Source organism: Salvelinus alpinus, chromosome 22 (assembly GCF_045679555.1).
Source record: "Salvelinus alpinus chromosome 22, SLU_Salpinus.1, whole genome shotgun sequence".
NCBI classification, from domain to species: domain Eukaryota; kingdom Metazoa; phylum Chordata; class Actinopteri; order Salmoniformes; family Salmonidae; genus Salvelinus; species Salvelinus alpinus.
This window is the reverse complement of record NC_092107.1, coordinates 13,887,702-13,914,945: the sequence shown is the minus strand read 5'-3', so window position 1 is coordinate 13,914,945 and position 27,244 is coordinate 13,887,702. Positions and strand designations below refer to the sequence as shown.

At 45.6% G+C, this 27,244-nt stretch overlaps 1 protein-coding gene across 16 annotated transcripts in view; it reads left to right on the top strand.

The window, feature by feature from the left end:
- The window catches only part of LOC139549040 (rap1 GTPase-activating protein 2-like), a 96,819-nt gene that overhangs the window by 50,535 nt on the left and 19,040 nt on the right, over positions 1 to 27,244 (top strand). For 5 of the 16 annotated variants that reach the window (XM_071359108.1, XM_071359110.1, XM_071359123.1 and 2 more), the window contains 6 exons: positions 10,795 to 10,879; positions 20,696 to 20,731; positions 22,667 to 22,711; positions 24,346 to 24,378; positions 24,746 to 24,964; positions 25,551 to 25,654. In XM_071359108.1, coding sequence (XP_071215209.1) covers positions 10,795 to 10,879; positions 20,696 to 20,731; positions 22,667 to 22,711; positions 24,346 to 24,378; positions 24,746 to 24,964; positions 25,551 to 25,654 — 522 coding nt within the window. Of the gene's footprint in view, positions 1 to 10,794; positions 10,880 to 17,297; positions 17,861 to 20,695; positions 20,732 to 22,666; positions 22,712 to 24,345; positions 24,379 to 24,745; positions 24,965 to 25,550; positions 25,655 to 27,244 lie in introns of those variants that run through there. The other 11 variants (XM_071359113.1, XM_071359114.1, XM_071359109.1 and 8 more) reach the window with 7 other exon arrangements.

The following is a 27,244-nucleotide window of genomic DNA, read 5'->3' as shown; positions in this document are numbered from 1 at the left end:
CACTACCATCAAAAAACCTTTTATAAGCAATAAGGCTGACACAACAGATCATAAACTGATAAACTATTATGCAATTTCTTCACATTATAAGCGCAGCATTGCGCACACGGCAGTAGGCTAAAAGCGCAAATGATCTAGCGGGAAAACACCATTCTGAAAAATGACCAGGAATGTGATTATGCATGCAATGATTTTTTTATAAAGTGCATTTTTATGGTGAAAATTACCTTCCCCATTATGCGCTGCTAATGTATGCCAGTTAGGCTCTACACCGGTTGTAAAGCAGATTAATGTGCTTAATTTTAAGAAGTTATTTGGCCACTTTAGTTGTGATACAAACCTTATCAGAACATATATGCCTATGGGTTAGGCTACATGAGGTGTGTGACTATGATTTGAAAAAGTCGCAAAAAAGGTATGCACTATTTCTTGCCTTACTGCACACAAGATGGGCATCATTCATCATTCAGTGATAGGCTAATATTGTTTCCCCATCAGACTATTCTTGATTTAATCTTGCCTTTACATATACTAAATAATATATGTGTGAAATTTGTTTTGATTTAGGATGGACCATTATCATGCACCTCTATCGAAACAGGTAGGCTATACCCCTGTTGTAAAGAGAAGCGATGTGCTTAATATTATGAAAGTAGAGAAATAAATATAGTAGGCCTAGCCTATAGAAAGCTGATGGGATACTCCTCTTTTTAATAGAGGCCATCACTCTGTTTTCTCACGCCATTGCATAGCCTATAGAAATGTTGCGCAACATGAGCTCATGGGCTCTCCTGAAGTGTTTGATTCGTTTTTCGATTACATTTGCATTGATTTCAGAGTGATTAAAGGGGCATTAGAGTGCTGAGTACCAGGCAGTTAGCAAGTTTGGTAGGCTACTAATGACCATCAGCAGCATCAGAGCTGGGAGAAGTCTAATTATGTGACTAAACGGTCGCGTGGAATTTGACTGCCGTTATGACTCGTGACCGCCGGTGTGGCGGTAATACGGTCACCTTAACAGTCCTAATTCCAACCTCATAGTGTGGAAATATATATATAAAACACAGGAAAAATATATTTTTTTACTGCACTGTGCCTTTAAAAACGGTCTCATTTTCGATACACAGCACATGGTTTCCTCTTAGACAGGACTGCCCAACCCTGGTTCTGGAGCACTACCGTCCTGTAGGTTTTTGCTCCAACCCTAATCTAGCACACCTGATTCTAATAGTTAGCTGGTTGATAAGATGAATCAGGTTAGTAACACCTGGGGTTGGAGCGGTAACCTACAGGAGGGTAGCTCTCCAGGAAAAGGATTCGGCCACCCTGTTCTAACACCAATGGTTGTATTCACTAGACTGGAGGAGTGAGTGTACAGGTCCGGAGTCAGTGAAAGAGGATTTTGATATGAATCATCTGTATCGGCTCTGGCATTAATGCAGTTATCCCGTGATTGTGTGGTTCAATGTCCGATGTCTATTCTCCTCCCAGCAGTTTCCTGTGCTGAATGTAATCAGTCTGGTAATACAACCGGATCGAAGGCTTCATATACACAGTGTATCTCCGCTTACGTTGTGATCTGGAGACGAGGCAAGGGGATATTATGTTATCGTCAGGCAGTTTTCATTTCATTTGTGTGTGTGTGTGTGTATGCTATATAGAAATGCTGACTGTTAGACTACCCATTACAGAATGCCATCGGCGATGGCAGCTGTCTGCTTCTTTCCTTTGAGATCTGGGCCCACATTCATTAAGCATCTCAGAGTAGGATTGCTGATCTCGGATCAGTGCCTTTTTTAATCTTAGTGAATACTATTACATGGACGCAGAGGGACCTGATCCTAGATCAGCGATCCTTGTCTGAGACGTTTTATGAATACAAGCCCCTGGAGTCCACAGTACTGCTCTTCTTATTGAGTTTGGGATTCCGTACTGAGAGAAGGTGTCTTTCTAAGAGGTCATTATCTCAGCAAGGTTTGGTCAATCAAAGTGTTTACACAGTGTTCTACGATTGATTTTTCCCTTTTTCGATGTGTGTGTGTGTGTGTGTGTGTGTGTGTGTGTGTGTGTACATGTGTTCCTCAGCCGGCAGTAATTCTTTTCCCAACTTCATTCAGGTTTCATTTGGGAGAACAAATCAATCTCTCGCAGTATACCCTCCACTCTCTAGAACTCTGCCAGCAAGGTGTGTGTGTGTGTGTGTACATGTGTGTGTGTGTGTGTGTGTGTGTGTGTGTGTGTGTGTGTGTGTGTGTGTGTGTACATGTGTTCCTCAGCCGTGTGGTTGACTGGCTGGGCTCCACTCTCTAGAACTCTGCCAGCAAGGTGTGTGTGTGTGTGTGTGTGTGTGTGTGTGTGTGTGTGTGTGTGTGTGTGTGTGTGTGTGTGTACATGTGTTCCTCAGCCGTGTGGTTGACTGGCTGGGCTCCAGTCCCCTTTCACCCCTTTATCTATAAAAAGCCTTTATATCCATCGGACCCACTGGGCAAAAACTGGTTCAATCAACGTTGTTTCCATTTCATTTCAACCCCAAAATTAGATGTGATGATGTTGAATCAACATGGAAAACTGATTGGATTTGCAAAAAGTCATCAACGTAAGAGAATTTAGTATTTTTTTCACCAAACTTTTAACCTAAATCCAATTACGGTGACATTTTTGGTTGATTTCACGTTGAATTCACGTTAGTTAGGCAACTCAACCAAATGTAAATCAAAACTAGATGTTGAACTGACTGTGCCCAGTTGGGAGTGAGGCACAGCAGGAAACAGGAAGTAGCCCTCTTGACCTCTTCAGTTACCTGGGTGCCTATGGGATTCCTTATGGCTTATGAGCAACTGGCCCCCCTGTAGCCTATGTGGAGATGAGAGGTCCTTGCAGGCTACTGGCCCCACAGTGCCCAGTAAATAGGTAAGGGGCCTTCAATGGGCCACTGAGCTTATTGGCTCCCCTTAACCTTTTGTGGAGGCTACGAATCCTTGTTTAACCACTGCTCCCATATACCTGAAAAATGAAAGGGTCCTGATTGGCTACTGCCACCATAGTGTGCTAACATTTTAGAGGTATATGATTAGCTACTGACTCCCCTGTGGCCAGCGCTGAGGTAAGGGTTCCTTCAAAGGGCCACTTCACTTGTGTTAGCCACATACTGGGAGCCATGAGCCATCATCCCAGCCTGCAGAATGCAGCCCTTTCAACACCTCACACACTGACGTTCATTACATTACACCATTGGTCTGTGTCTGACCGTCCGTGGCGCTGGACGGCCTATCTGATCTGCTAGGATAGATGGGAGGAACAAGCACATCCATCCTCACTGCTATTTTTACAACGGGCAGATCTCCTATTGATACAGGGCTATGTCAGTGCATAATTTATACATACTGTAGAGTACTCTGCCATGGTCCTGATTGATGCAGCTATGTATGCCAGCTATGTCTGCCATGGTGAATGATAATGATGATGATGATGATGATCGTTAACTTGATGGCTCAGTCTATAGGCTGATGCTGCTTATGTCCAGCATACGGACAGTTAAAAGGTTGGGCAGTACACTAGACTCTCCTCTGTCCTCCACAGACGTTAGTGAACTAATCATCAAGCCTTTGACTAATTGAATTAGGTGTGCCAGTTTAGGGTTTAAACAAAAATATGAAATGTCCGGGAGGCGAGGAGAGGGTTAATGGACGGGTAATGGACGGGTAATGGACGGGTTGCACCTGATTCCTCTCAGCCCTGATGTCCTGCTGGCAGATTCATGTATTTCCTCATTTTAGTTTTTGCTGTCTAATAGGCCACATGTTAAGTTCATTAAAGGAATGATTGGGCTTCTGTGATTGTAATTCTGGGGGATCATCAAATTCATTATTGAGTTTCGTAACAAATATCTGTATCTGGCTGGAAATAGAACATCACAATTAGGGGCCATTGTCCTCCCTCCCTCCCTCCCTCCCTCCCTCCCTCCCTCCCTCCTTCCTTCCCTCCCTCCCTCCCTCCCTCCCTCCCTCCCTCCCTCCCTCCCTCCCTCCCTCCCTTCTTCATCTCCTGTCTCTTTCCCCTGTGTGCCCTCTCTCTCTCTCTCTCTCTCTCTCTCTCTCTCTCTCTCTCTCTCTCTCTCTCTCTCTCTCTCTCTCTCTCTCTCTCTCTCTCTCTCTCTCTCTCTCTCTCACTCTCTCACTCTCTCTATCCCCCTCACAATTTCAATACAGCTTAAGGAAACATGTTTACATTGTCAAAGCAAGAAATAGATAATATACAAAAGTGAGATAAACAATCAAAAATTAACTCTCTCTCTCCCTCCCCCTCTTTCACTCTCTCCTCCTCCCTCACCCCCCCCCCCTCTCTCCTGTTTATGTGTTGATACTAGCTGAGGCAGGTACAGTACACTGTTTGCAGTGCCTGTCATTTCTCCAGGGTGTAATCAATATGTGAAACATGGAGGCACGTTAGGTGTTGGTGGAACGTTAGGTAAACAGATGTAATTGGAATTGAATCAGGCCCAATTAAAAACAATAAAGAAGGTGTTGGGTGGTGATTGTGAAAGAGTTAGGCTAGATAATGAAGGGTGTTTATTATATACAAGATAGGAGACTTGTCCTAGGTCATATCATTATCTCCATTCACTTATTTTTCTCCCCCCCCCCCCCCCTTTTCTCCCCAATTGGTAGTTACAGTCTTGTCCCATCGCTGCAACTCCCGTATGGACTCGGGAGAGGCGAAGGTTGAGAGCCATGCGTCCTCCGAAACACAACCCCGCCAAGCCGCACTGCTTCTTGAGACAATGCCCGCTTAACCCTTGAAGCCAGCCGCACCAATGTGTCGGAGGACACGCCGTACACCTGGCGACCGTGTCAGCGTTCACTGCGCCCGGCCCGCCACAGGAGTCGCTCGAGTGCGATGGGACAAGAACATCCCTGCCGGCCAAACCCTCCCCTAACCCGGACAACGCTGGGCCAATTGTGTGTCGGCTCATGGGTCTCCCGGTCACGGCAGGCTGCAACACAGCCCGGTATCAATCCATGGTTTGTTGTAACGCAGCTAGCCTTAGACCGCTGCGCCACTCGGGAGGCCTGAGTCCACACACTTTTATTCATTGATTGTCTGGTTTGTGTGTGTCAGCGTTTGTTTGTGTGTGTGTGTGTGTGTGTGTGTGTGTGTGTGTGTGTGTGTGTCTGTCAAAGTGTTGGAGCTCAAAATAATCTCTAGCTTTAACCTTCCCATTCACTATCAGGCCTATTGTTCTCTCTCTCTCTCTCTCTCTCTCTCTCTCTCTCTCTCTCTCTCTCTCTCTCTCTCTCTCTCTCTCTCTCTCTCTCTCTCTCTCTCTCTCTCTCTCTCTCTCTCTCTCTCTCTCTTTCTCTCTCTCTCTCTCTCTCTCTCTCTCTCTCTCTCTCTCTCTCTCTCTCTCTCTCTCTCTCTCTCTCTCTCTCTTTCTCTCTCTCTCTCTCTCTCTTTCTCTCTCTCTTTCTCTCTTTCTCTCCCTCCCTTCTGTTTTCCTTTGTCATGCTGCGTCTCCGTCCTTCGCTCCACCCCTCCCGGAGAGAGAGCCATTCACAGTGACGCAGGAGCTGTTTCATTAGTACCACCGAGACAAGCAGCAAGGAAAGACTACGCCACCACTGTCTCTCACACACTGTCTCAAACACACACTGTCTCTGTCTGGGAGCAGTGTGTGTGTGCGCGTGCGAGTGTATGTATGTATGTGTGTGTATGTTGAGACTTGGCTGTTATTAAAGCTAAGCTCAGACAACAGTGACCAGCCCCAGGGGCAAGGGTCTGAACAAAGTTTTCCACTCAGGTCAGCTCTGAGCTACAAAAGTTTGGAGTCTGGAAATTGACATTTTCTAATAATATGTTTCTCTGGAGCTGTAGCAGTTGCTATGTACACTCTGTGTATCTCTGTCAACTGCGTAAATGGGGGAAGGAAGCCAACTTCTCCTGCTTGTACTTGTACTCGGTTTAGTTTGTGTCCACCATTGGCTCAGTGTTAACTGCTAGCGACATCTTGAGACAGTGCTACATTGTGTTGGTACTTAGGGCTGACCCTATGGAAAGCCTTGGAGAAGCCTGGGGTGGCTGTGTCAATGGAAGGCAAAGCCTGGGGCATGACCACTTGTTTCCAGCACTCGGCACACCGGGCCCGGTGCTCATACTAACAGCTCAAAGAACAAAGGAGAGAGAGGAGGAGAGGGAGTGAGAGAAAGAGGAAGAGAAAGAGAGGGATGCAATGGAAGAAAGAAAAAGAGAGAGGGAGCGAGAGAAAGAGAGAAGGAGCCAGAGCTGGCTATTCTTTGCAGCATGTTTCTCTTTCAGAATGGAAAGATCAGCAGTCGAACGCAGTCAAGTGTTCTCTTGTTTCCTTCACACGTTGAAGCTATTACATTATCCAATGGCGAGACGGCTAAATTAGTTCCCAAATACCAGAGCAATAAGTTGCGGGTTGGTCTCCTTGTTCCACTTACTGTGAAGCAGATGGAGTTACAGTACTGCGTGTTATGTATCTCTCTGATATTGATATCCACTATTGATCTCAGGTAGAATTTCCTCCTGCAATACTTTAGCCTTTTGATGATGTCGTCATTGTGCTTTTGAGGTTTTTCTTCCCATCAAGTTTCTTCTGGTATTGATATTGAGTACTGAAATTAGGGAAGAATGTCCTACAAACCTTTTGCATGTGTTGTTATCTTAATTCTATAGTATTTTTTTACCGTTTATTTCAGCTGCTAGCTAAGGAATGGCGCCATAGGGGATGGCTGCCGTTTTACTCCTAACCTATTTTGCTATTTTGTGTGTTTTTTCGCGTTGTTTGTCACTTGTTTATATTTTTGTGTACATATTCTTATTCATTCCTTTACACTTGTGTGTATAAGGTAGTTGTTGTGAAATTGTTAGGTTATATTACTTGTTAGATATTACTGCATGGTCGGAACTAGAAGCACAAGCATTTCGCTACGCTCGCATTAACATCTGCTAACCATGTGTATGTGACAAATACATTTGATTTGATTTGATTTATTTTGTACTTAATGTTTCTGCCACCGTCTCTTATGACTTAAAATAACTTCTGGATATCAGAACAGCGATTACTCACCTCTAACTGGACAAAGATTTTTTTATTTAATGAGTCAGACGCAAAGGATTTACTGCTGATACCGGACCGGGCTCAAATCCCTGTCATTTACATGAAGAGACGCCAGTACAGGGGACGCAAATCCGGGTGCCTTGTGAGAATTTGTCGGTGAGTGGGTAACCCGCCTCTACCATCCGTCCTATTGGCCAACGTGCAATCATCGGAGAATAAACTGGATGAGCTCCGTTTGAGACTATCCTACCAACGGGACATTAAAAACTGTATTATCTTATGTTTCACTGAGGTGTGGCTAAACGACGACATGGATAATATACAGTTTGCTGGGTTTTCTGTGCATCGGCAAGGCAGAACACGATCCTACCAGACGAGATAAATGACTTCTATGTACGCTTCGGGGGAAGCAACACTGAAGCATGCATGAGAGCACAAGCTGTTCCGGACGACTGTGTGATCACGCTCTCCGTAGCCGATGTGAGTAAGACCTTTATACAAGTCAACATTCACAAAGCCGCAGGGCCATATGGATTACCAGGACGTGTACTCGGAGCATGCGCTGACCAACTGGCAAGTGTCTTCACTGACATTTTCAACCTGTCCCTGACTGAGTCTGTAATACCTACATGTATCAAGCAGACCAGCATAGTCCCTGTGCCCAAGAACACCAAGGCAACCTGCATGAAGTGAAGTGCTTTGAAAGGCTGGTCATGGCTCACATCAACACCATCATCCAGGAAACCCTAGACCCACTCGAATTTGCATTCCGCCCCATGGATTCTCTATTGCACTACACACTGCCCTTTCCCACCTGGACAAAAGGAACACTTACATGAGAATGCTGTTCATTGACTGCAGCTCAGCATTCAACACCATAGTGCCCTCAAAGCTCATCACTATGCTAAGGACCCTGGGACTAAACACCTCCCTCTGCAACTGGATCTTGGACTTCCTGACGGGCCACCCTCAGGTGGTAAGGGTAGGCAACAACACATCTGCAACGCTGATCCTCAACAGGGCCTCTCAGGGGTGTGTTCTTATTCCCCTCCTGTACTTCCTGTTCACCCATGACTGTGTGAACAAGCACAACTCCAACACCATCATTAAGTTTGCAGATGACACAACAGTGGTCGGCCTGATCACCGACAATGATGAGACAGCCTGGAGGGAGGAGGTCTGAGACCTCGCAGTGTGGTGCCAGGACAACAACGTCTCCCTCAACGTGATCAAGACTAAGGAGATGATCGTGGACTACAGGAAAAGGCGGGCTGAACACGCCCCCATTCTCGTTGGCTGGGTTGTAGTGGAGCAGGTTGAGAGCTTCAAGTTCCTTGGTGTCCACATCACCAACAAACTATCATGGTTGAAACACACCAAGACAGTTGTGGAGAGGACACAACAATGCCTATTCCCCCTCAGGAGACTGAAAATATTTATCATGGGTCCTCAGATCCTCAAAAAGTTATACAGCTGCATCATCGAGAGCATCCTGACTGGTTGCATCACCGCCTGGTATGGCAACTGCTCGGCATTCGACCGCAAGGCTCTACAGAGGGTAGTCCGTACGGCTCAGTACATCACTGGGGCCAAGCTTCCTGCCATCCAGGACCTCTATACCAGGCGGTATCAGAGGAAGGCCCAAGAAAATGCCAAAGACTCCAGCCACCCTAGTCATAGACTGCTACCGCACGGCAAGCGGTACCGGAGCGCCAAGTCTAGGTCCAAAATGCTCCTTAACAGATTCTACCCCCAAGCCATAAGATTGCTGAGCAGCTAATCAAATGGCTACCCGGACTATTTGCATTGACCAAAACCCGCCCTTTTTATTTACGCTCCTGCTACACTCTGTTTATTATCTATGCATAGTCACTTTACCCCTACCTACATGTACATATTACCTCAATTACCTCGACTAACCTGTACCCCCGCACATTGACTCGGTACCGGTACCCCCTGTATATATAGCCTTGTTATTGATATTTTATTGTGTTACTTTTTTCTCCGTTAGTTTATTTAGTAAATATTTTCTTAACTCAAATGTTTCTATTTATCTTTTTTTGTTGTTGTTTATATCTAAAACAATCCACCTTTATTTAACCAGGTAAGCTAGTAGAGAACAAGTTCTCATTTACAACTGCGACCTGGACAAGATAAAGCAAAGCAGTGCGGCACAAACAACAACACAGAGTTACACATGGAATAAACAAGCGTACAGTCAATAACACAATAGGAAAAAAAAGAAAGTCTATATACAGAGTGTGCAAATAGCGTGAGGAGGTAAGGCAATAAATAAGCCATAGTAGCGAAGTAATTACAATTTAGCAAATGAACACTGGAGTGATAGATGAGCAGATGGTGATGTGCAAGTACAAATACTGGTGTGCAAAAGAGCAGAAAAGTAAATAAAAACAATATGGGGATGAGGTAGGTAGATTGGGTGGGCTATTTACAGATGGGCTATGTACAGCTGCAGCGATCGGTTAGCTGCTCAGATAGCTGATGTTTAAAGTTAGTGAGGGAAATATAAGTATAAACAGTTGGAGTATAAGAGTTTAAATAGATGGAGTATAACCAACTGCAATAAACTAAATGAGTGTGGTCTCTCCAGTCCACATTAAGGCTTGGACCACACTGACTTGACACACGAGAGGGGAAAACAGAGGCTGGGAATGAAATCCAGTGTTCGATAACCGTCTTAATAACTCTTGTCAAGAGAATGTTACTAATTACAAAACTGTGTGTCTCGCCTCTCACATCAACCTCTGAATCCCCACTCTGTCTCCTCTTGATCAATGAACACCTCTTAATGTGTGATCATTCTCAGCCCCCGGATTCCCCTGGGGGCCTCTCAACAACCACCTCAGTTAGTCACTAAGCATCTGATTGGGAGTCATTATCGGGCCTCTCGGCTACTACATACACTCTCCACAGACCTCTTCTCCCAAAGAGAGAGAGAGAGATGGCAGAGAGAGAGAGATGGGCAGAGAGAGAGAGAAAGAGAGAGAGATGGGCAGAGAGAGAGAGAGAGAGCGATGGGGAGAGAGAGAGAGAGAGCGATGGGGAGAGCGAGAGCGAGAGAGAGCGATGGGCAGAGAGAGAGAGAGAGACAGAGAGAGAGAGAGAGCGATGGGGAGAGAGAGAGAGAGAGAGAGATGGGCAGAGAGAGAGAGAGCGATGGGGAGAGAGAGAGTGTGTTTATTGCAGTCGGTTATACTCCAATTCTTTAAAGATAAATCAAATCAAACTTTATTTGTCAAATATGAGAGAGAGAGAGAGAGAGAGAGAGAGAGAGAGAGAGAGAGAGAGAGAGAGAGAGAGAGAGAGAGAGAGAGAGAGATGCAAGCCCCACAAACTCACTGGACACCCACTACTTCAGTTGGCTGGATATGTTGGAGATCTAGTCTTTAGTCTCAGAGACAGCCTTTCTCTCCTTCTAGGAGTATGAGTAGGGTTTGGGGGTTTTCCTGACCACATGACTGGAGTAGTAACTCTGAGCCAACGTTATATACATGGACTATAAATAGGCCTGGCCCAACCAGCTGCTGCACAGTCTAAAGGAATGACATTTCTCCCATCTACCTCCCACCCTAGCATCTCAGTGAAGTAGGGTGAGATGTGATGCAGCATCGATCCTGTGTACTTTCATTGTGCCTCTGTATGTGACATGATGCCTTATTATAATGTTCTTTGTTGTGTTTGATGTGTTCCAGGAAGCAGGAACTGCTGACCATCTCCAATGTGCCCTTGGGAGATTGCCCCCCCTCGCCCCCCCGCACCGCCCCGCCCACCATGAAGGTAGGACACGTAGCACCTGGTGCCCGTTTCACTCATCGTACTATTTTCACACTACCGAGCCAAGCTGGCCTGGTTACCCATCCACCATAGTTGCTGGAACCGTGCTGGATAGGACAGTGTGGAAAGTAAACACCCAAGTGAGCATGGTATTGTTTGGCTTTGTGCAACAATGTGAAAAACTGAAAATGGTGTCAGTGCACTGAACCTGTCTGAACCTGGCCAATCAGAACACCTCTGAGAGGAACCACGATAGCATTTACATGTATTCTATTAGTGTTGCAATCGTCACAGGAATAAGGCAGCTTAGTCAGTGGCAGACAGAACGTCACACTGACTGGGCCTGGGAGCAGACTCCTTCTTTGTCCCAAATGGCATCCTATTCCCTATATAGTCCACTACTTTTGACCAGAGCCTTGCCAAAAGTAGTGCATTATAAAAGGAATAGTGTGTATGACGCATAGTGAGTCAGCTCTGTGAGGCCTGGATGGGCTTCCTTCACTGGGGCGGCAGGGTAGCCTAGTGGTTAGAGCATTGGACTAGTAACCGAAAGGTTGCAAGTTTGAATCCCCGAGCTGACAAGGTACAAATCTGTCGTTCTGCCCCTGAACCAACAGTTAACCCACTGTTCCTAGGCCGTCATTGAAAATAAGAATTTGTTCTTAACTGACTTGCATAGTAAAATAAAATGTAAATTTAAACTTTCGAGGTCATTCTGGAGTGTAGAGAGGCAGAGAGAGCTGCCAGGTTCAATAAGATCCAACACTTGTCTTTCTGTGGACTATTTTAATGTAGGGGCGTTATTTCTATACAGTATATATATCTGGTTGGACTGTAAACTCTCCTTCCAGACTCACATTAAGCATCTCCAATCCAAAATTACATCTCGAATCGGCTTCTAATTTCGCAACAAAGCATCCTTCACTCACGCTGCCAAACATACCCTCGCAAAACTGACTATCCTACCGATCCTTGACTTCGGCGATGCCATTTACAAAATAGCCTCCAACACTCTACTCAGCAAATTGGATGCAGTCTATCACAGTGCCATCCGTTTTGTCACCAAAGCCCTATATACTACCCACCACTGCGACCTGTACGCTCTCGTTGGCTGGCCCTCACTTCATATTCGTCGCCAAACCCACTGGCTCCAGGTCATCTATAAGTCAATGCTAGGTAAAGCCCCGCCTTATCTCAGCTCACTGGTCACCATAGCAGCACCCACCCGTAGCACGCGCTCCAGCAGGTATATTTCACTGGTCATCCCCAAAGCAAACTCCTCTTTGGCCGCCTTTCCTTCCAGTTTTCTGCTGCCAATGACTGGAACGAATTGCAAAAATCACTGAAGCTGGAGTCTCCCTCACTAACTTTAAGCATCGTAATCAAATCAAATCAAATGTATTTATATAGCCCTTCGTACATCAGCTAATATCTCGAATTGCTGTACAGAAACCCAGCCTAAAACCTCAAACAGCAAGCAATGCAGGTGTAGAAGCACGGTGGCTCGGAAAAACTCCCTAGAAAGGCCAAAACCTAGGAAGATGCCTGGAGAGGAACCAGGCTATGAGGGGTGGCCAGTCCTCTTCTGGCTGTGCCGGGTGGAGATTATAACAGAACATGGCCAAGATGTTCAAATGTTCATAAATGACCAGTATGGTCAAATAATAATAATCACAGTAGTTATCGAGGGTGTAGCAAGTCAGCACCTCAGGAGTAAATGTCAGTTGGCTTTTCATAGCCGATCATTAAGAGTATCTCTACCGCTCCTGCGGTCTCTAGAGAGTTGAAAACAGCAGGTCTGGGACAGGTAGCACGTCCGGTGGACAGGTCAGGGTTCCATAGCCGCAGGCAGAACAGTTGAAACTGGAACAGCAGCAAGGCCAGGTGGACTGGGGACAGCAAGGAGTCATCATGCCCGGTAGTCCTGACGCATGGTCCTAGGGCTCAGGTCCTCCGAGAGAGAGAAAGAAAGAGAGAAGGAGAGAATTAGAGAGAGCATACTTAAATTCACACAGGACACCGGATAAGACAGGAGAAGTACTCCAGATATAACAAACTGACCCTAGCCCCCCGACACATAAACTACTGCAGCATAAATACTGGAGGCTGAGACAGGAGGGGTCAGGAGACACTGTGGCCCCATCCGATGATACCCCCGGACAGGGCCAAACAGGAAGGATATAACCCCACCCACTTTGCCAAAGCACAGCCCCCGCACCACTAGAGGGATATCTTCAACCACCAACTTACAATCCTGAGACAAGGCCGAGTATAGCCCACAAAGATCTCCGCCACGGCACAAACCAAGGGGGGGCGCCAACCCAGACAGGAAGATCACGTCAGTGACTCAACCCACTCAAGTGACGCACCCCTCCTAGGGACGGCATGAAAAGAGCACCAGTAAGCCAGTGACTCAGCCCCTGTAATAGGGTTAGAGGCAGAGAATCCCAGTGGAGAGAGGGGAACCGGCCAGTCAGAGCAGCTTACCAATCATTGCACCTGTACACAGCCCATCTGTAAATAGCCCACCCAACTACCTCATCCCCATATTGTTATTTATTTTTTGCTCCTTTGCACCCCAGTATCTCTACTTGCACATTCATCTTCTGCACATTATTTCACTCCAGGGTTAATGCTAAATTTTAATTATTTCGCCACTCTGGCCTATTTATTGCCTTACCTCCCTAATCTTACTACATTTGCACAAACTGTATATAGATTTTTCTATTGTGTTATTGACTGTACGTTTGTTCATCCCATGTGTAACTCTGTGTTGTTTTTGTCGCACTGCTTTGCTTTATCTTGGCCAGGTCGCAGTTGTAAATGAGAACTTGTTCTCAACTGGCCTACCTGGTGAAATAAAGGTGAAATAAAATAATAACAAATAATATACAGTGAATTCGGAAAGTATTCAGACCCCTTCCCTTTTTCCACATTTTGTTACATTACAACCTTATTCTAAAATGGATTAAATAGTTTTCCCCCTCATCAATCAACACACAATACCCCATAATGACAAACCAAAAACATATTTTTTCGAAAAAAACTGAAATACCTTATTTACATAACTATTCAGACACTTTACTATGAGACTCGAAATTGAGCTCAGGTGCATCTTGTTTCCATTGATCATCCTTGAGATGTTTCTACAACTTGATTGGAGTCCACCTGTGGTAAATTCAATTGATTGGACCTGATTTGGAAAGGTACACACCTGTCTATATAAGGTCCCAAAGTTGACAGTGCATGTCCTCCGAGACAGGATTGTGTCGAGGAAACAGATCTGGGGAAGGGTGCCAAATAATTTCTGCAGCATTGAAGGTCCCCAATAACACAGTGGCCTCCATTATTCTTAAATGGAAGAAGTTTGGAACCACCAAGACTCTTCCTAGAGCTGGCCGCCCGTCGAAACTGAGCAATCGGGGGAAGAAGGGCCTTTCCGAACGCACTGCCTATATATATATATAGGGAGAGAGAGTATACTGTTTGAAAACAAGTATCTGAAGTGAAAAAGAAAAAGAATCTGTGCGCTCTCTGATTATAGTAAGTCTCTTGAAATGTATTCTGCCCCAAAATGAGAAATAGACTGCTCTTAAAGGTTGATTGAATAAACGATTAAAGAGAAATAGATGGTTTTAAAGGTTGATTGAATAAACGATGAAAGAGAAATAGATGGTTTTCGGTGAAGGATGCTGTGCAGTATCACCTCGAAACAGGCTAGCCCCCCTTTTCTAGTCTGCAAGGAGGAGGGCGAGAGATAAACAAGGAAGTGGGAGAGAAGTTGAAAGAGAGAGTTAAGGATTTGAAAGTGTAGCATACAGAGAAATAGAAAGAGTGAAGCAGGGAAAGGGGAATCCGTATGGCACAGAGATGGAGAGCTCAACAATGATCTTTTCTGTATTTTTTATTAAATTAGGCAAGTCAGTTAAGAACAAATTCTTATTTACAATGACTGCCTACCGCAATATCCTATAGTGTACATACAGTATGAGGCTGTTACTATGCATACTACCTCTTCTGTTACTTATAATTGTTTCTTTATTATTGATTATTGTACTGCACTATTGAGGGAGCTAGCATACTAGCATTTAGCTGCACATTTTATACCGGCTGTAAACTGTGTACTGTACGTAACAAATAAAATAGGATTTGATTTGGGATGATTCATAATCAATCAATTGACCAGTCATTTACACAGGGTGATGATATTGACTGGGTATTTAAAGCGCAACTAAAAGGAAAGAAACAACTTCTCTGATAGAAAACGGCCTATGTGGAACATTTAATCTAGTTTCAAAATTGACTACAAAGTGTAAATGGGATAATTTTGTTAATAAAATTAGTCTCCTCCAAACCTGAGTTTTGCAAGTGAGTTGTCATGACTTATTTGAGGGTTGGGTTTTTGATTTTGACAATGGTCACTTGCCCATTAACACGAGATACACATCTGTGGTGATTGCGCTCTATTCAATCCCATCGCAGAACACACATACAGTGCAGTGAGACAGACCTGCCCATCAGAGCAGCGGATCTGACTTTGTTCACACAAGACAGCACGTTGTGCAAAAATTTAAAATCTTACATAGATTCCTTCAGACTATGTTGAGGAAGAAATATGGTCTTTGTTCCTATGGTGTCTCATGTGGGACAAACATCAGTAACTGCCACATCGAACCACACCCCCAAGACTGAAGTCTAGTTTTTCTTTATGAGCAACAGAGAAACACATGTCGCTGCGTTCCGATGCTCTTTAAAGGTTCAGTACACGTAGCTTCTGTGGGCCGACCCGACAAATTCACATTCAAATGTGGGTTATAGATCTGTCATTCTCATTGAAAGCCAATTTGATAAGCAGTGGATCTATTCTATGTGCTCCATTTCTATGCTTGCCGATTCAATGACCTCATCTGGTTGTAATGACATCATCTGCACCCAATTCAGCCCGCTGGGGTTGTGCTAGTCACTGGTAGTAGCTGGTGTGGCATAGCATGTTTGCTGCTGTTCCAGACCTACCTACAATCCTGCCAGGCTGACACCTCTCTGATAGAGTCCTTCGCGCGTGTGTGTGTGTGTGTGTGTGTGTGTGTGTGTGTGTGTGTGTGTGTGTGTGTGTGTGTGTGTGTGTGTGTGTGTGTGTGTGTGTGTGTGTGTGTGTGTGTGTGTGTGTGTGTGTGCTCACGCGCGCATGTTGCTATATAATGAATCATTTTGATAAGGAACCACTCCCAAGTCTCAAGCCTTACTCATTCTAAGACAAAACTAAAGTGTGTAAATAGTTTATTGAAAATGTTTCCGTAGTTCCTTGTCCTGAACCAGAGGCAGACGTTCAAATTAGAAGAGTGAATGAGGACGAAAGTAAATGTGGGTAGACACACAGGCAGGAGCTGTTCCACTTAGTCCGGGAACAACAGGACTTGACACTCCTGTCTGGGGCTTTGAATGAAATAAGAGAAAGCTGAACGTAGCAGAACTAAGTTCTTCCATTTTTCAAGGACAAAGTGAAGGACGAGGGAGGTTTTTGTTGCTGTTGAAGAAAGGGTTGTTTGAGGCAGATATAAAGGAAATGAAGGAGGTGAAGACCAGGTCATGAAAGAAGAGGAAGAGAGAGCGAGGAAACAGTTTATGCCTGTTTCTTCTAGTCCGACTGAGGAGCCAGAATGTGTATTGCGGTGTTGTGATACAGGAGGACTAACAGCGCATTCCAATATCGTGTGACTGCTTCATTTGTAAATACCTGACAACTGGTACATTTGCTTGAGAGAAACATCTGCACAGGCAAAAACAGTGTGAATGAAAGAAGGTTTGCAGTGAGAAAGAGTTTTATGCATGTGTCTATGCTGTTGACGGTAAGAGACTAGGGACACACTGCACTGTTGGAGCTAGAAACACAACCATTTCGCTGCACCTGTGATAACATCTGCAGATAGTAAGACCTAGTTTGACAGGTTTTACATTTAAGTGTATTCAATGGTACGCCAGTGTTTTACCCAAAAGGCTCAGACTTTTCTGTTTCCATCTTCTGTTTCCGGGTCTCAATGCGCCATGGCCCCCGTGGACCTGCTCTCACTTGGGCCAAAGCCAGGCCACTGGTACTTTTCAGCTGCATTTACATAACAAAGGCTCACTTGGGAACTTTAACACCTTCTCATTAAGCACGTGTTTTGATTCTGCAGAGGTTGTTGATTCTGCTCTTCACTAGTCCTCACTGTCAGCCCTAGCGATGGAAACACAAGTTCCCTAGCATTACATCAGGGTGGGTATTACACACTAGTGGAACGCTGGTGTTACACTCGAAAAGCAGCACTAGTGCTGTGAGTGAATATGGGTTACGTGCTGAGCGCCCGGAGACCGTGGTGTTAGAATCCTCCCAGTGCCAGTCCTTCCCTCTAATCTTGGTGTGGACAGCGGGGTGCAGCAGGTTGCCCCGGGAGATAAGAGAGAGAGAGAGCGAGAGAGAGAGAGAGAGAGAGAGAGCGAGCAGCACAGACAGACCGATAGATTGGTATTTTACATCTAGACTCTGTGGTGGGCCAGCCTTGGAGGCAGAGGAGGACAGACAGACCGATTTTTGCACCTTGGTTCTCAGCCTCTCCACGCTCCGCTCACGTCACGGTTCCTCTCTGATTGGCGTCCGATTGATAGACCTCCGTCTGGCCCCTAGGAGGCCCACCACAGCCCCCAGTGGCCCTCAGCAGTTCTCTCACCTCAGACGGGGGACGACGATGAATCACCAAGGTTACAGTGCCCATCTGTAGGGCTGCGTGAGCCTGCCTCTCTGTGTTGACTCTGTGGGACTAGCTATGTGGGTTTGGGACACCGTGGCAGGTTAATGAATAACTAAACGATAACTCCCACTGCACTGACAGCTGTGGGATTAGCATGTTCACCTGAGCTCAGGTGGATTGGATATCCCGGGAAAGTAAAGAGATGTTTTGAAATGGATCCTTTTCCTGGTTTACAGAGTACCAGGTTGTATATCTGAAGGTAAAACATAGGTTTTCTAGGTCTTGGTGTGTTTAGTGGTATTGCTGGTGGTGTTCGACTATGATATAACATGTTGCTGTAATGCCGTGGATTTACTGGCTGCGTTGATAAGGGGTTATCAGTACCTGTGTAGATAGGCCAGCACTAATGTCAGAGTGACTTGTTGAAGCCCACACCTTTCAAAGCATTTGTGTTTAGCTTTGTCATTAGTGTCTGCATAAAATCTGACATAAAAAGTACATTTAAATGCCATTAGGCTCACTGTATGAACAGATGCATTTTGCCGGTGCCTCGTGTATTTCTGCTCAGGTTTGCTTTGGCTGTCTCTACTTGCCAACCTTGAAACCTGTGATTCAAACAATGTAGTTGATTGTGTTCCTCATCAAATCAAATTATATTTGTCACGTGTGCCGAATGCAACAGTGAAATTCTTACTTACAAGCCCTTAACCAACAATGTAGTTTTAAGAAAGAAAAAAAAGAAAAATGTAACAAATAATTAAGGAGCAACAATAAAATAACAGTAGTGAGGCTTTATGCAGGTGGAACCAGTACAGAGTCGAGGTAATTGAGGTAATATGTACATGTAGGTAGAGGTACAGTGACTATGCATGGATAATAAACAGAGAGTAGCAGCAGCGTAGAAATGGGTGGTGGGGTGGGGGACAATGCAAATAGTCTGGGTAGCCATTTGATTAACTGTTCAGGAGTCTAATGGTTTGGGGGTAGAAACTGTTAAGAAGCCTTTATGACCTAGACTTGGCGCTCCGGTACCGCTTGCCGTGCAGTAGCAGAGAGAACAGTCTACGACTAGGGTGGCTGGAGTCCTTGACAATTTTCAGGGCTGCCTGGTATAGAAGTCCTGGATGGCAGGATGCTTGGCCCCAGTGATGTACTGGGCCGTACGCACTACCCTCTGTAGCGCCTTGCGGTCAGAGGCCGAGCAGTTGCCATACCAAGCGGTGATGCAACCAGTCAGGATGCTCTCGATGGTGTAGCTGTATAACTTTTTGAGGATCTGAGGCCCCATGCCAAATCTTTACAGTCTCCCAAGGGGGAACAGGCATTGCCGTGCCCTCTTCACGACTGTCTTGGTGTGTTTCAACTATGATAGTTTGTTGGTGTTGTGGACACCAAGGAACTTGAAACTCTCGACCCACTCAACTTGCTCCACTACAGCCCCGTTGATGAGAATGGAGGCGGTCCTCCTTTTCCCGTAGTCCACATCCTTTTCTGTAGTCTGTAGTCCTCATTCTTTGTGTCTTTAGCATATTTCCTGAGTATGACATTTGACTGTCACATAGAGAACTTTGTGTTTGTTGATTGACTGGCCTTCATTATAAAGACACAAAAAGGCCAGGACAACACTGTATAAAACAATGTTTTAATGCAAGATAGATCTTCTTCAAGTCAAAAACTGTCAAGGCCTTTTTGTTTCTTTGTAGAGTTTTTCGTCCATCACCTATTAAAGTGAAACTAAATTAAAATCAAATTTTTAAAGCTCATATTCTGTTCTCTCATATCCAAATAATGTTGTTGACTTATCCTTTACTTATTTATAATATTTATAACGACTGGTATTTTCCCACACCATTGTGTTGTTTGTGAATAGGGAAAGCAGGGTCACACAGAAAAGCTGCTTATTTTATATTTATCCTTTATTTAACTAGGCAAGTCAGTTAAGAACAAATTCTTATTTACAATGACAGCCTACACCGGATGACGCTAGGCCAATTGAGCACCTCCCTATTGGACTCCCAATCACGGCCGGATGTGATACAGCCTGGATTTGAACCAGGGACTGTTGTGACGCCTCTTGCACTGAGATGCAGTGCCTTAGACCGCTGCGCCACTCAGGAGTCCCTGCAATCCATGTTAATCTCCTATTAACATAGGGCCTACTTAAAAAATGTTTGGAAGGAAATATATTGTAATTAATAGTAGGTCATCATATTGTTGTAGAAATCTTGGACAGCTACTCATAATGGGATCATGTGTTAATGACAATCTTACTTCCTGATCCCCACTCTCATTCAGCTGAGAGTGGTTCCCGTATTGACATTAGTTATTTGAATTGTTTGATGATTATTACGACAATGACAATGCACTACATGTACTACCAATATCTAGTTGTCTGTACTTGTTTCCCCATCGTCCTGTCAGTAATATTTTGACCCGGAACTTTAGTATAGTTTCCTAGGAGCACAACAACAGCCAATTATTTTTCTGGAGTGACTGTATTGAGGAAGTGGAGTGGGCTTGGTTATCTGTGTTTGGATAATATGCTGCATATATATGGGTGTGAGAGGGTGTAGGACTCTTCTTCCTTATCTGTTCTGCCTCAGCTCATTGAGCTTGTATTGGGAACCAGTGTGGAAATGCTGCTAGCTGGGAGGTGATCACGGTGTGACAACTGTAGCTACTACTGGGTTTGAGAGGTTTCTGGTCATGTTCAAGGCTACATTGCAGACTGCCTAGTCAGGCATCAGATCGCTATATCACATGATGTGGTTAGCTCTTGTACTGTACATCTCAATGTAGTCCGCCTGGAACGTAGCCTCAGTGACCAGATATCGCTCCATTTCCATAGAAAATACCCAGAAACCCCTTGGTCAGACCTAAACCATCTCACACTGTGGACATCACAAAACCACACCTCAACCTATAGCAAATTGAACCCTAAGTGAAAATATCCACCATTAATTAATTTTGTTCTTATTTAGGAAATACAGTTCACTCTACTTTAGTGATCAGATTGGTCCAGGACAACATTATCACTGCATTCAATGGCATTATTGTAGTCAAATAATCGCCTCTGTTTGTCTGTTTGTTTCAGTCTGCCGAGTTCTTTGACATGCTGGAAAGGATGCAGGTGAGACTCATCCTTCTCCTCTCTTCTTCCTCTTTCTCTTCCTTCTCTCCTTCCTTCTCTTCTCTCTAAGTTCCCACTGCTGCTGGCATGGACGTGGTGATGAACGCGCGACACGCTCATCACTTCCTGAGATTTTATTCAAGGGTCCTCTCCAACGAGCAGAAGGGTCCCGTTATTTATTTATTTATTTAACTTTTATTTAACCAGGTAGGCCAGTTGAGAACAAGTTCTCATTTACAACTGCGACCTGGCCAAGATAAAGCAAAGCAGTGCGACAAAACAACAACACAGAGTTACACATAAACAAACGCACAGTCAATAACCCAATAGAAAAATCTATGTACAGTGTGTGCAAATGTAGAAGAGTAGGGAGGTAAAGGCAATAAATAGGCCATGGAGGCGAAATAATTACAATTTAGCATTAAATTGAGTTAAATTATTAAGCCACGGAAGTTAGGAGGGGAAGCGAGGAGCCAGGACGACCGGGTCCAATCTCTGGTCCTGATTGAGTAATGAGCCGAACCGGACCAAGTTAACGAGCTCCCTCTAAAAACCCATTGACTTCTCTGTCCTGTTCTGCTGCACTGTGTCTGTGGGGTTCTGGGATCTTCTGTGGGAACAGGGTTTTAGACAGAATGTGGGCAGGAAGAGGGTGGTGGTGGTGGCGGCTCTGCAATGCCCATTTGGGGACAGTGGGAGAGCTTTTGAAAGAGGGGGAGTGAGCGAAGGAGGACAGGAGATTGATAGCGCCTGATGACAAGTGCTCGAGGAGGAGTGAGGACAGAGGCCACACTGGCCTGCTGCCACCTCTGAGCCGGTCCTTACCAGACCCCTCTCTGTCCCAACAGTCCCTTACAGAGCACAGCGCCACATCGACCCGCACTACTAACTAGACTAGAGCAATCGATGGTGGAGCAGTTGAAAAGCCTCTATCTGGAATGGTTGATCACAGAGCCCGTCTCAGAGGGATCAAAGATGGATGCATTAAGACTGACCCCTAGCTTTGATCTAACCCAGCGGTGTTGACAAGTAGTCCCCCACTGAGCTACAGCTGTTCCCCCATCCCCTCCACTGTCTGTCATGTCTGAGCTACCCTGGTCCCTGATCTGATGCTGCTGTATTGCCAACTCCTATGGTCATTGTCAATACAGCACAAACAGATCTGGGACCAGGTTATGTCAAAGTCACTGTGTTGAACCGGAGACAAGCATCACTGGAGGATGGGGACCATTCAAACGCATGCAGAGAGTGCATAGATAGATAGCTAGACCAGTCTGTGCGTTGACCACTGAAATCAATAATGGAAAGTAGGGATAAGGATGTGGTTTAAGTCTGGAGAATGACTTCCCACGTTGGGATAAGGATGATTGAGATATGATTAAGTCTGGTAGAAGACTTGAGAGAATCTGTGTGTGTGGTAAGGATTCAGGCTTCAGAGCCTTCCCACATGCACAGAAGTCTTTCTCCACAGGTCTTTCCAGTAGATTGGTAATTGTGTAATTCAGGATGTGTCAACTTCAGTCATGTATCCTCTGCATATTTGCAAACACTTCTCATACCCAAGCAAATATTTTACCTGGGTTCCACCTATCAGATGTTTACCCAAAGAATGTACAGTACACTCTTGGAAAAAACCTAGAATGGTTCCCACCCCTTAGGAGAACCCTTTGAATAACCCTTTTTGGTTCCAGGTATAACCCTTTTGGGTTCCATGAAGAATCCTTTCCACAGAAGGTGCTACATGGAACCCTAAAAGGGTTATACCAGGAACCAAAAAGGTTCTCCTATGGGGACGGCCGAAGAACACTTTTGGAACCCTTTTTCCTAACAGTGTACAATATGTTAGTACAGGAAGTGATTTGGGAGTTGCGTAAGTCAGGAATGATCGTTTTTGTACCCTTGTCACCCTCCGTCCACATGCGTGACCCTAACCAGGTCCCTAAATCTGAGGAGACGAAGCCCCACTCGCAGAGAAGCAAGGTCTGAGAAACACACACACACACACACACACACACACACACACACACACACACACACACACACACACACACACACACACACACACACACACACACACACACACACACACACACACACACACACACACACACACACACACACACACGTCAGTGTCTGTGGACCTCACCACTGGGCATGCTTCTCTGTCATGGTGCATTGACCTTGCCTCTGTGTCCATTCCTTCATTTATTTATTAATGCGTTCCTTTATTAGTATTTTCCATCCCTTCTTTGTTTGATTGTGGTGGTGGTCATCCTCCGTGTTAACCCTGTCAGCCCCTGGAGTAGTTTCACCACTCTCTGCCACGCTCTTGTAACACTCTCTTAAGGTCCCCCTCAACCAGGTCCCCTCAACCAGGTCCCCTTAACCAAGTCCCCTCAACCAGGTCCCTTCAACCAGGTCCCCTTAACCAGGTCCCCTTAACCAGGTCCCCTCAACCAGGTCCCCTCAACCAGGTCTCCTTAACCAGGTCCCCTCAACCAGGTCCCCTTAACCAGGTCCCCTCAACCAGGTCCCCTTAACCAGGTCCCCTCAACCAGGTCCCCTTAACCAGGTCCCCTCAACCAGGTCCCCCTCAACCAGGTCCCCTTAACCAGGTCCCCTCAACCAGGTCCCCTTAACCAGGTCCCCTCAACCAGGTCCCCTCAAGCAGGTCCCCTTAACCAGGTCCCCTCAACCAGGTCCCCTTAACCGGGCTAACTTAAAATAACAAACAGCTGTTCGTAATGAATGCTATTCCCCTCAATCTCCTGGGACTATATACAGTGTAAAACAAAGGCATGGAGATTGATTGGAAACATCCAAGGATGAACTGGCAATAGTGCAATTCTGGCAAGTACCAGATGGGCTGGTCCATCTTTAGTCCATCTGACTACATTTTTTGTTGTTGTTGTTGTGCACAATTATAATACTAATAATAGTATAACGTTTTAAAAAATGGGCTGGTGTGGGGTGCCTCGAGAGAAACAAAAGGTCCGCTGTGTTAGTAATGGCCAGGCCTATTTCTGGTCCCAGTCCGTCCCTGTGAACATCACATCACAGCATGTTTAGACGTCATACACCAGCCGACAGTTAACCAGCCACAGTGAAGTAAAGATGAACCCAGGGGCTCACAGAGTCAATCCTGAGACTATCCCGTATCCCTGAGAGTGTCAGAAGGTGGAGACTCCTCCATCAATGCTTGCCTGTTTGATGTCTGTGCTGTTTCATTGTGTTGCGTCACTCACTGGACCATCAGTTGCTTCTGTGGAATAAGTCACCGTATATATGTTCACCCTGTGTTTCTGTGTTCAAGATTTTTATGGTGACTGACTGCCCCAGTTGTAACGTAGTTCAAGGCCCTGTTTGAATATTTTGCAAACACACCCTGTCTTCCTCCCTTTCTTGAAGCAATCACCGATCTTACACAAATTGATAGGTGTAAGCAATGGTTCTATGCCACATAGCTTTCACCTACCCGGCCTTTTCAGATCAGGGATTTCTTTCAGGAAGGGAGGAAGAAAAGAGGCATTCTCTAAAGTATTTCACAGTGCTCTAGTTATACCAGCCTGTAAGGTTAATGCTCTGTGTGTGTCTCCCCTCTCTCTGTCTGACAGGATGACTACATCCCATACCCGCGGATAGAGGACGTGAGTCAGCGCTCTGATATGATCAAATCAGCTGGATCAAAACACTATGCACACACAAGCATGAATACCACAAAACCCACGTATACACACACACACACACACACGCACACGCACACACACACACACACACACACACACACACACACACACACACACACACACACACACACACACACACACACACACACACACACACACACACACACGTGCAGTAATGCAAATACTGGTGGTCAATGTAAAACAAGGCTCAAAGGACATTTCTAGACACATTTATGATCGAAATCCCAACTTATTTATTTCTATGGCCCTATTCTTCTGGATGGTGTTTTGGTACATAAACCCCTTGTCCCTTGTTTCTGTGGCTCAGATTCTGAAGAAGGGTAGCCCATACCCGCAGGTGATCCTGCCCCAGTTTGGGGGTTACTGGATTGAGGATGCCGAGGCGCTTGCGGGCACCCCCACCTCCTCGGAGAGCAGCTTCTGTGAGGAGGATGACGGAGGGGGCATGAGCCCTGGGGGAGGGTTCGGCTTCAGGCTGGAGTGTAACAGCTCGGCCAGGGCCTACCGCAAACATTTCCTGGGCAGGGTGAGTCAAGGCCTATTGTGCTAGTAGTAGTAATGTGGGTGTGTGAGTAGGGGGGGAAGGGGGGTAAGCGCCTGCATGTGTGTGTTCTGTGTGTGTTTATGTGTGTACGTGCGTGTGTGTGTTCTGTGTGTTTATGTGTGTACGTGCGTGTGTGTGTGTTCTGTGTGTCTGTGTGTGTTTATGTGTGTACGTGCGTGTGTGTGTTCTGTGTGTCTGTGTGTGTTTATGTGTGTACGTGCGTGTGTGTGTTCTCTGTAAGGGTGTTTCCCTCTTTTAGTCCTTCATCCAGTGATGTTTCCTATTTCAGACTTATTTCTGCTCTGGGATTATGACTAAGAGTTAGGGATCAGTCATTTGGAAAATGAACGTATAATTGACTCCAATTATACAGAGATCTGTGAAATATTGACTGCAAAACCGTATTAGAAGGTGTGTGACTTCTTTAAACTGTCTCATCATACTATGTAATGATTCACCGTCTGTCTGACCCTCCCTCCCTTCCTCCGTCACTTTCTCCCCCTCTTTCTTTCTATCTCTCTGCCTCTCTCTCTCCCTCGCTCTCTCTCTTTCTCTCTCTCGTCTTCAGGAGCATATGAACTACTACTGCACAGGCAGCAGTCTGGGGAACCTCATTATGTCACTGAAGCACGAGGAGGCAGAGGGCCAGGAGTTCCTCCGCATCTTGCTCAGGTAACTAAACTAGGGCCAGGAGTTCCTCCATCATTCTCAGGTAACTACACAAGGGCCAGGAGTTCCTCCTTCATGCTCAGGTAACTACACTAGGGCCATGAGTTCCTCCTTCATGCTCAGGTAACTACACTAGGGCCAAGAGTTCCTCCATCATTCTCAGGTAACTAATCAAATCAAATCAAAGTGTATTTGTCACGTGCGCCGAATACAACAGGTGTAGACCTTAAAATGCTTACTTACAGTGAAATGCTTACCTACAGGCTCTAACCAATAGTGCAAAAAAGGTAAAGAAATAAAATAAATAAAAACAACTGTAAAAAGACAGTGAAAAACAGTAGTGTGGTTATATACAGTAGCGAGGCTATAAAAGTATCGAGGCTACATACAGACACTGGTTAGTCAGGCTGATTGAGGTAGCATGTACATATAGATATGGTTAAAGTGACTATGCATATATGATGAACAGAGAGTAGCAGTAGCGTAAAGAGTGTTGGCGGGTGGCGGGACACAATGCAGATAGCCCGGTTAGCCAATGTGCGGGAGCACTGGTTGGTCGGGCCAATTGAGGTAGTATGTACATACGTACATGAATGTATAGTTAAAGTGACTGTGCATATATGATAAACAGAGAGTAGCAGCAGCGTAAAAGAGGGGTTGGGGGGGGGGGGGCACGCCATGCAAATAGTCCGGGTAGCCATTCGATTACCTGTTCAGGAGTCTTATGGCTTGGGGGTAAAAACTGTTGAGAAGCCTTTTGGTCCTAGACCTTCACTCCGGTACCACTTGCCATGCAGTAGTAGAGAGAACAGTCTATGACTGGGGTGGCTGGGGTCTTCGACAATTTTTAGGGCCTTCCTCTGACTCCGCCTGGTGTAGAGGTCCTGGATGGCAGGAAGCTTTGCCCCAGCTTTGCCCCCAGCTTTGCCCCCCGTACGCACTACCCTCTGTAGTGCCTTGCGGTCGGAGGCCGAGCAACTACACTAAGGCCAGGATTTCCTCCATCATTCTCAAGTAACTACACTAGGGCCAGGAGTTCCTCCATCATTCCCAGGTAACTACAGTCATATAATGACATACAGTAGGGCCAGGAGTTCCTCCATCATTCCCAGGTAACTACAGTCATATAATGACATACAGTAGGGCCAGGAGTTTCTCCTTCATGCTCAAGTAACTACAGTCATATAATAACATACAGTAGGGCCAGGAGTTTCTCCTTCATGCTCAAGTAACTACAGTCATATAATGACATACAGTAGGGCCAGGAGTTTCTCCTTCATGCTCAAGTAACTACAGTCATATAATAACATACAGTAGGGCCAGGAGTTTCTCCTTCATGCTCAAGTAACTACAGTCATATAATAACATACAGTAGGGCCAGGAGTTCCAGTAGGTATGCAGGATCTGACCTAACTATGATCTACCCTGGCCTGGACCCATAAATACAGCCACAGCAGACTGTGTCCAGTGGACCTATGTTGGGTCTGGAGCCATGTTATAGTCACACTACCCCTACCTTGTGAATGTGGATTTACACCCTTTACACACTCATCATGTAACCGGTAGCCAGAACTTTCACTGTAGACATAGGAA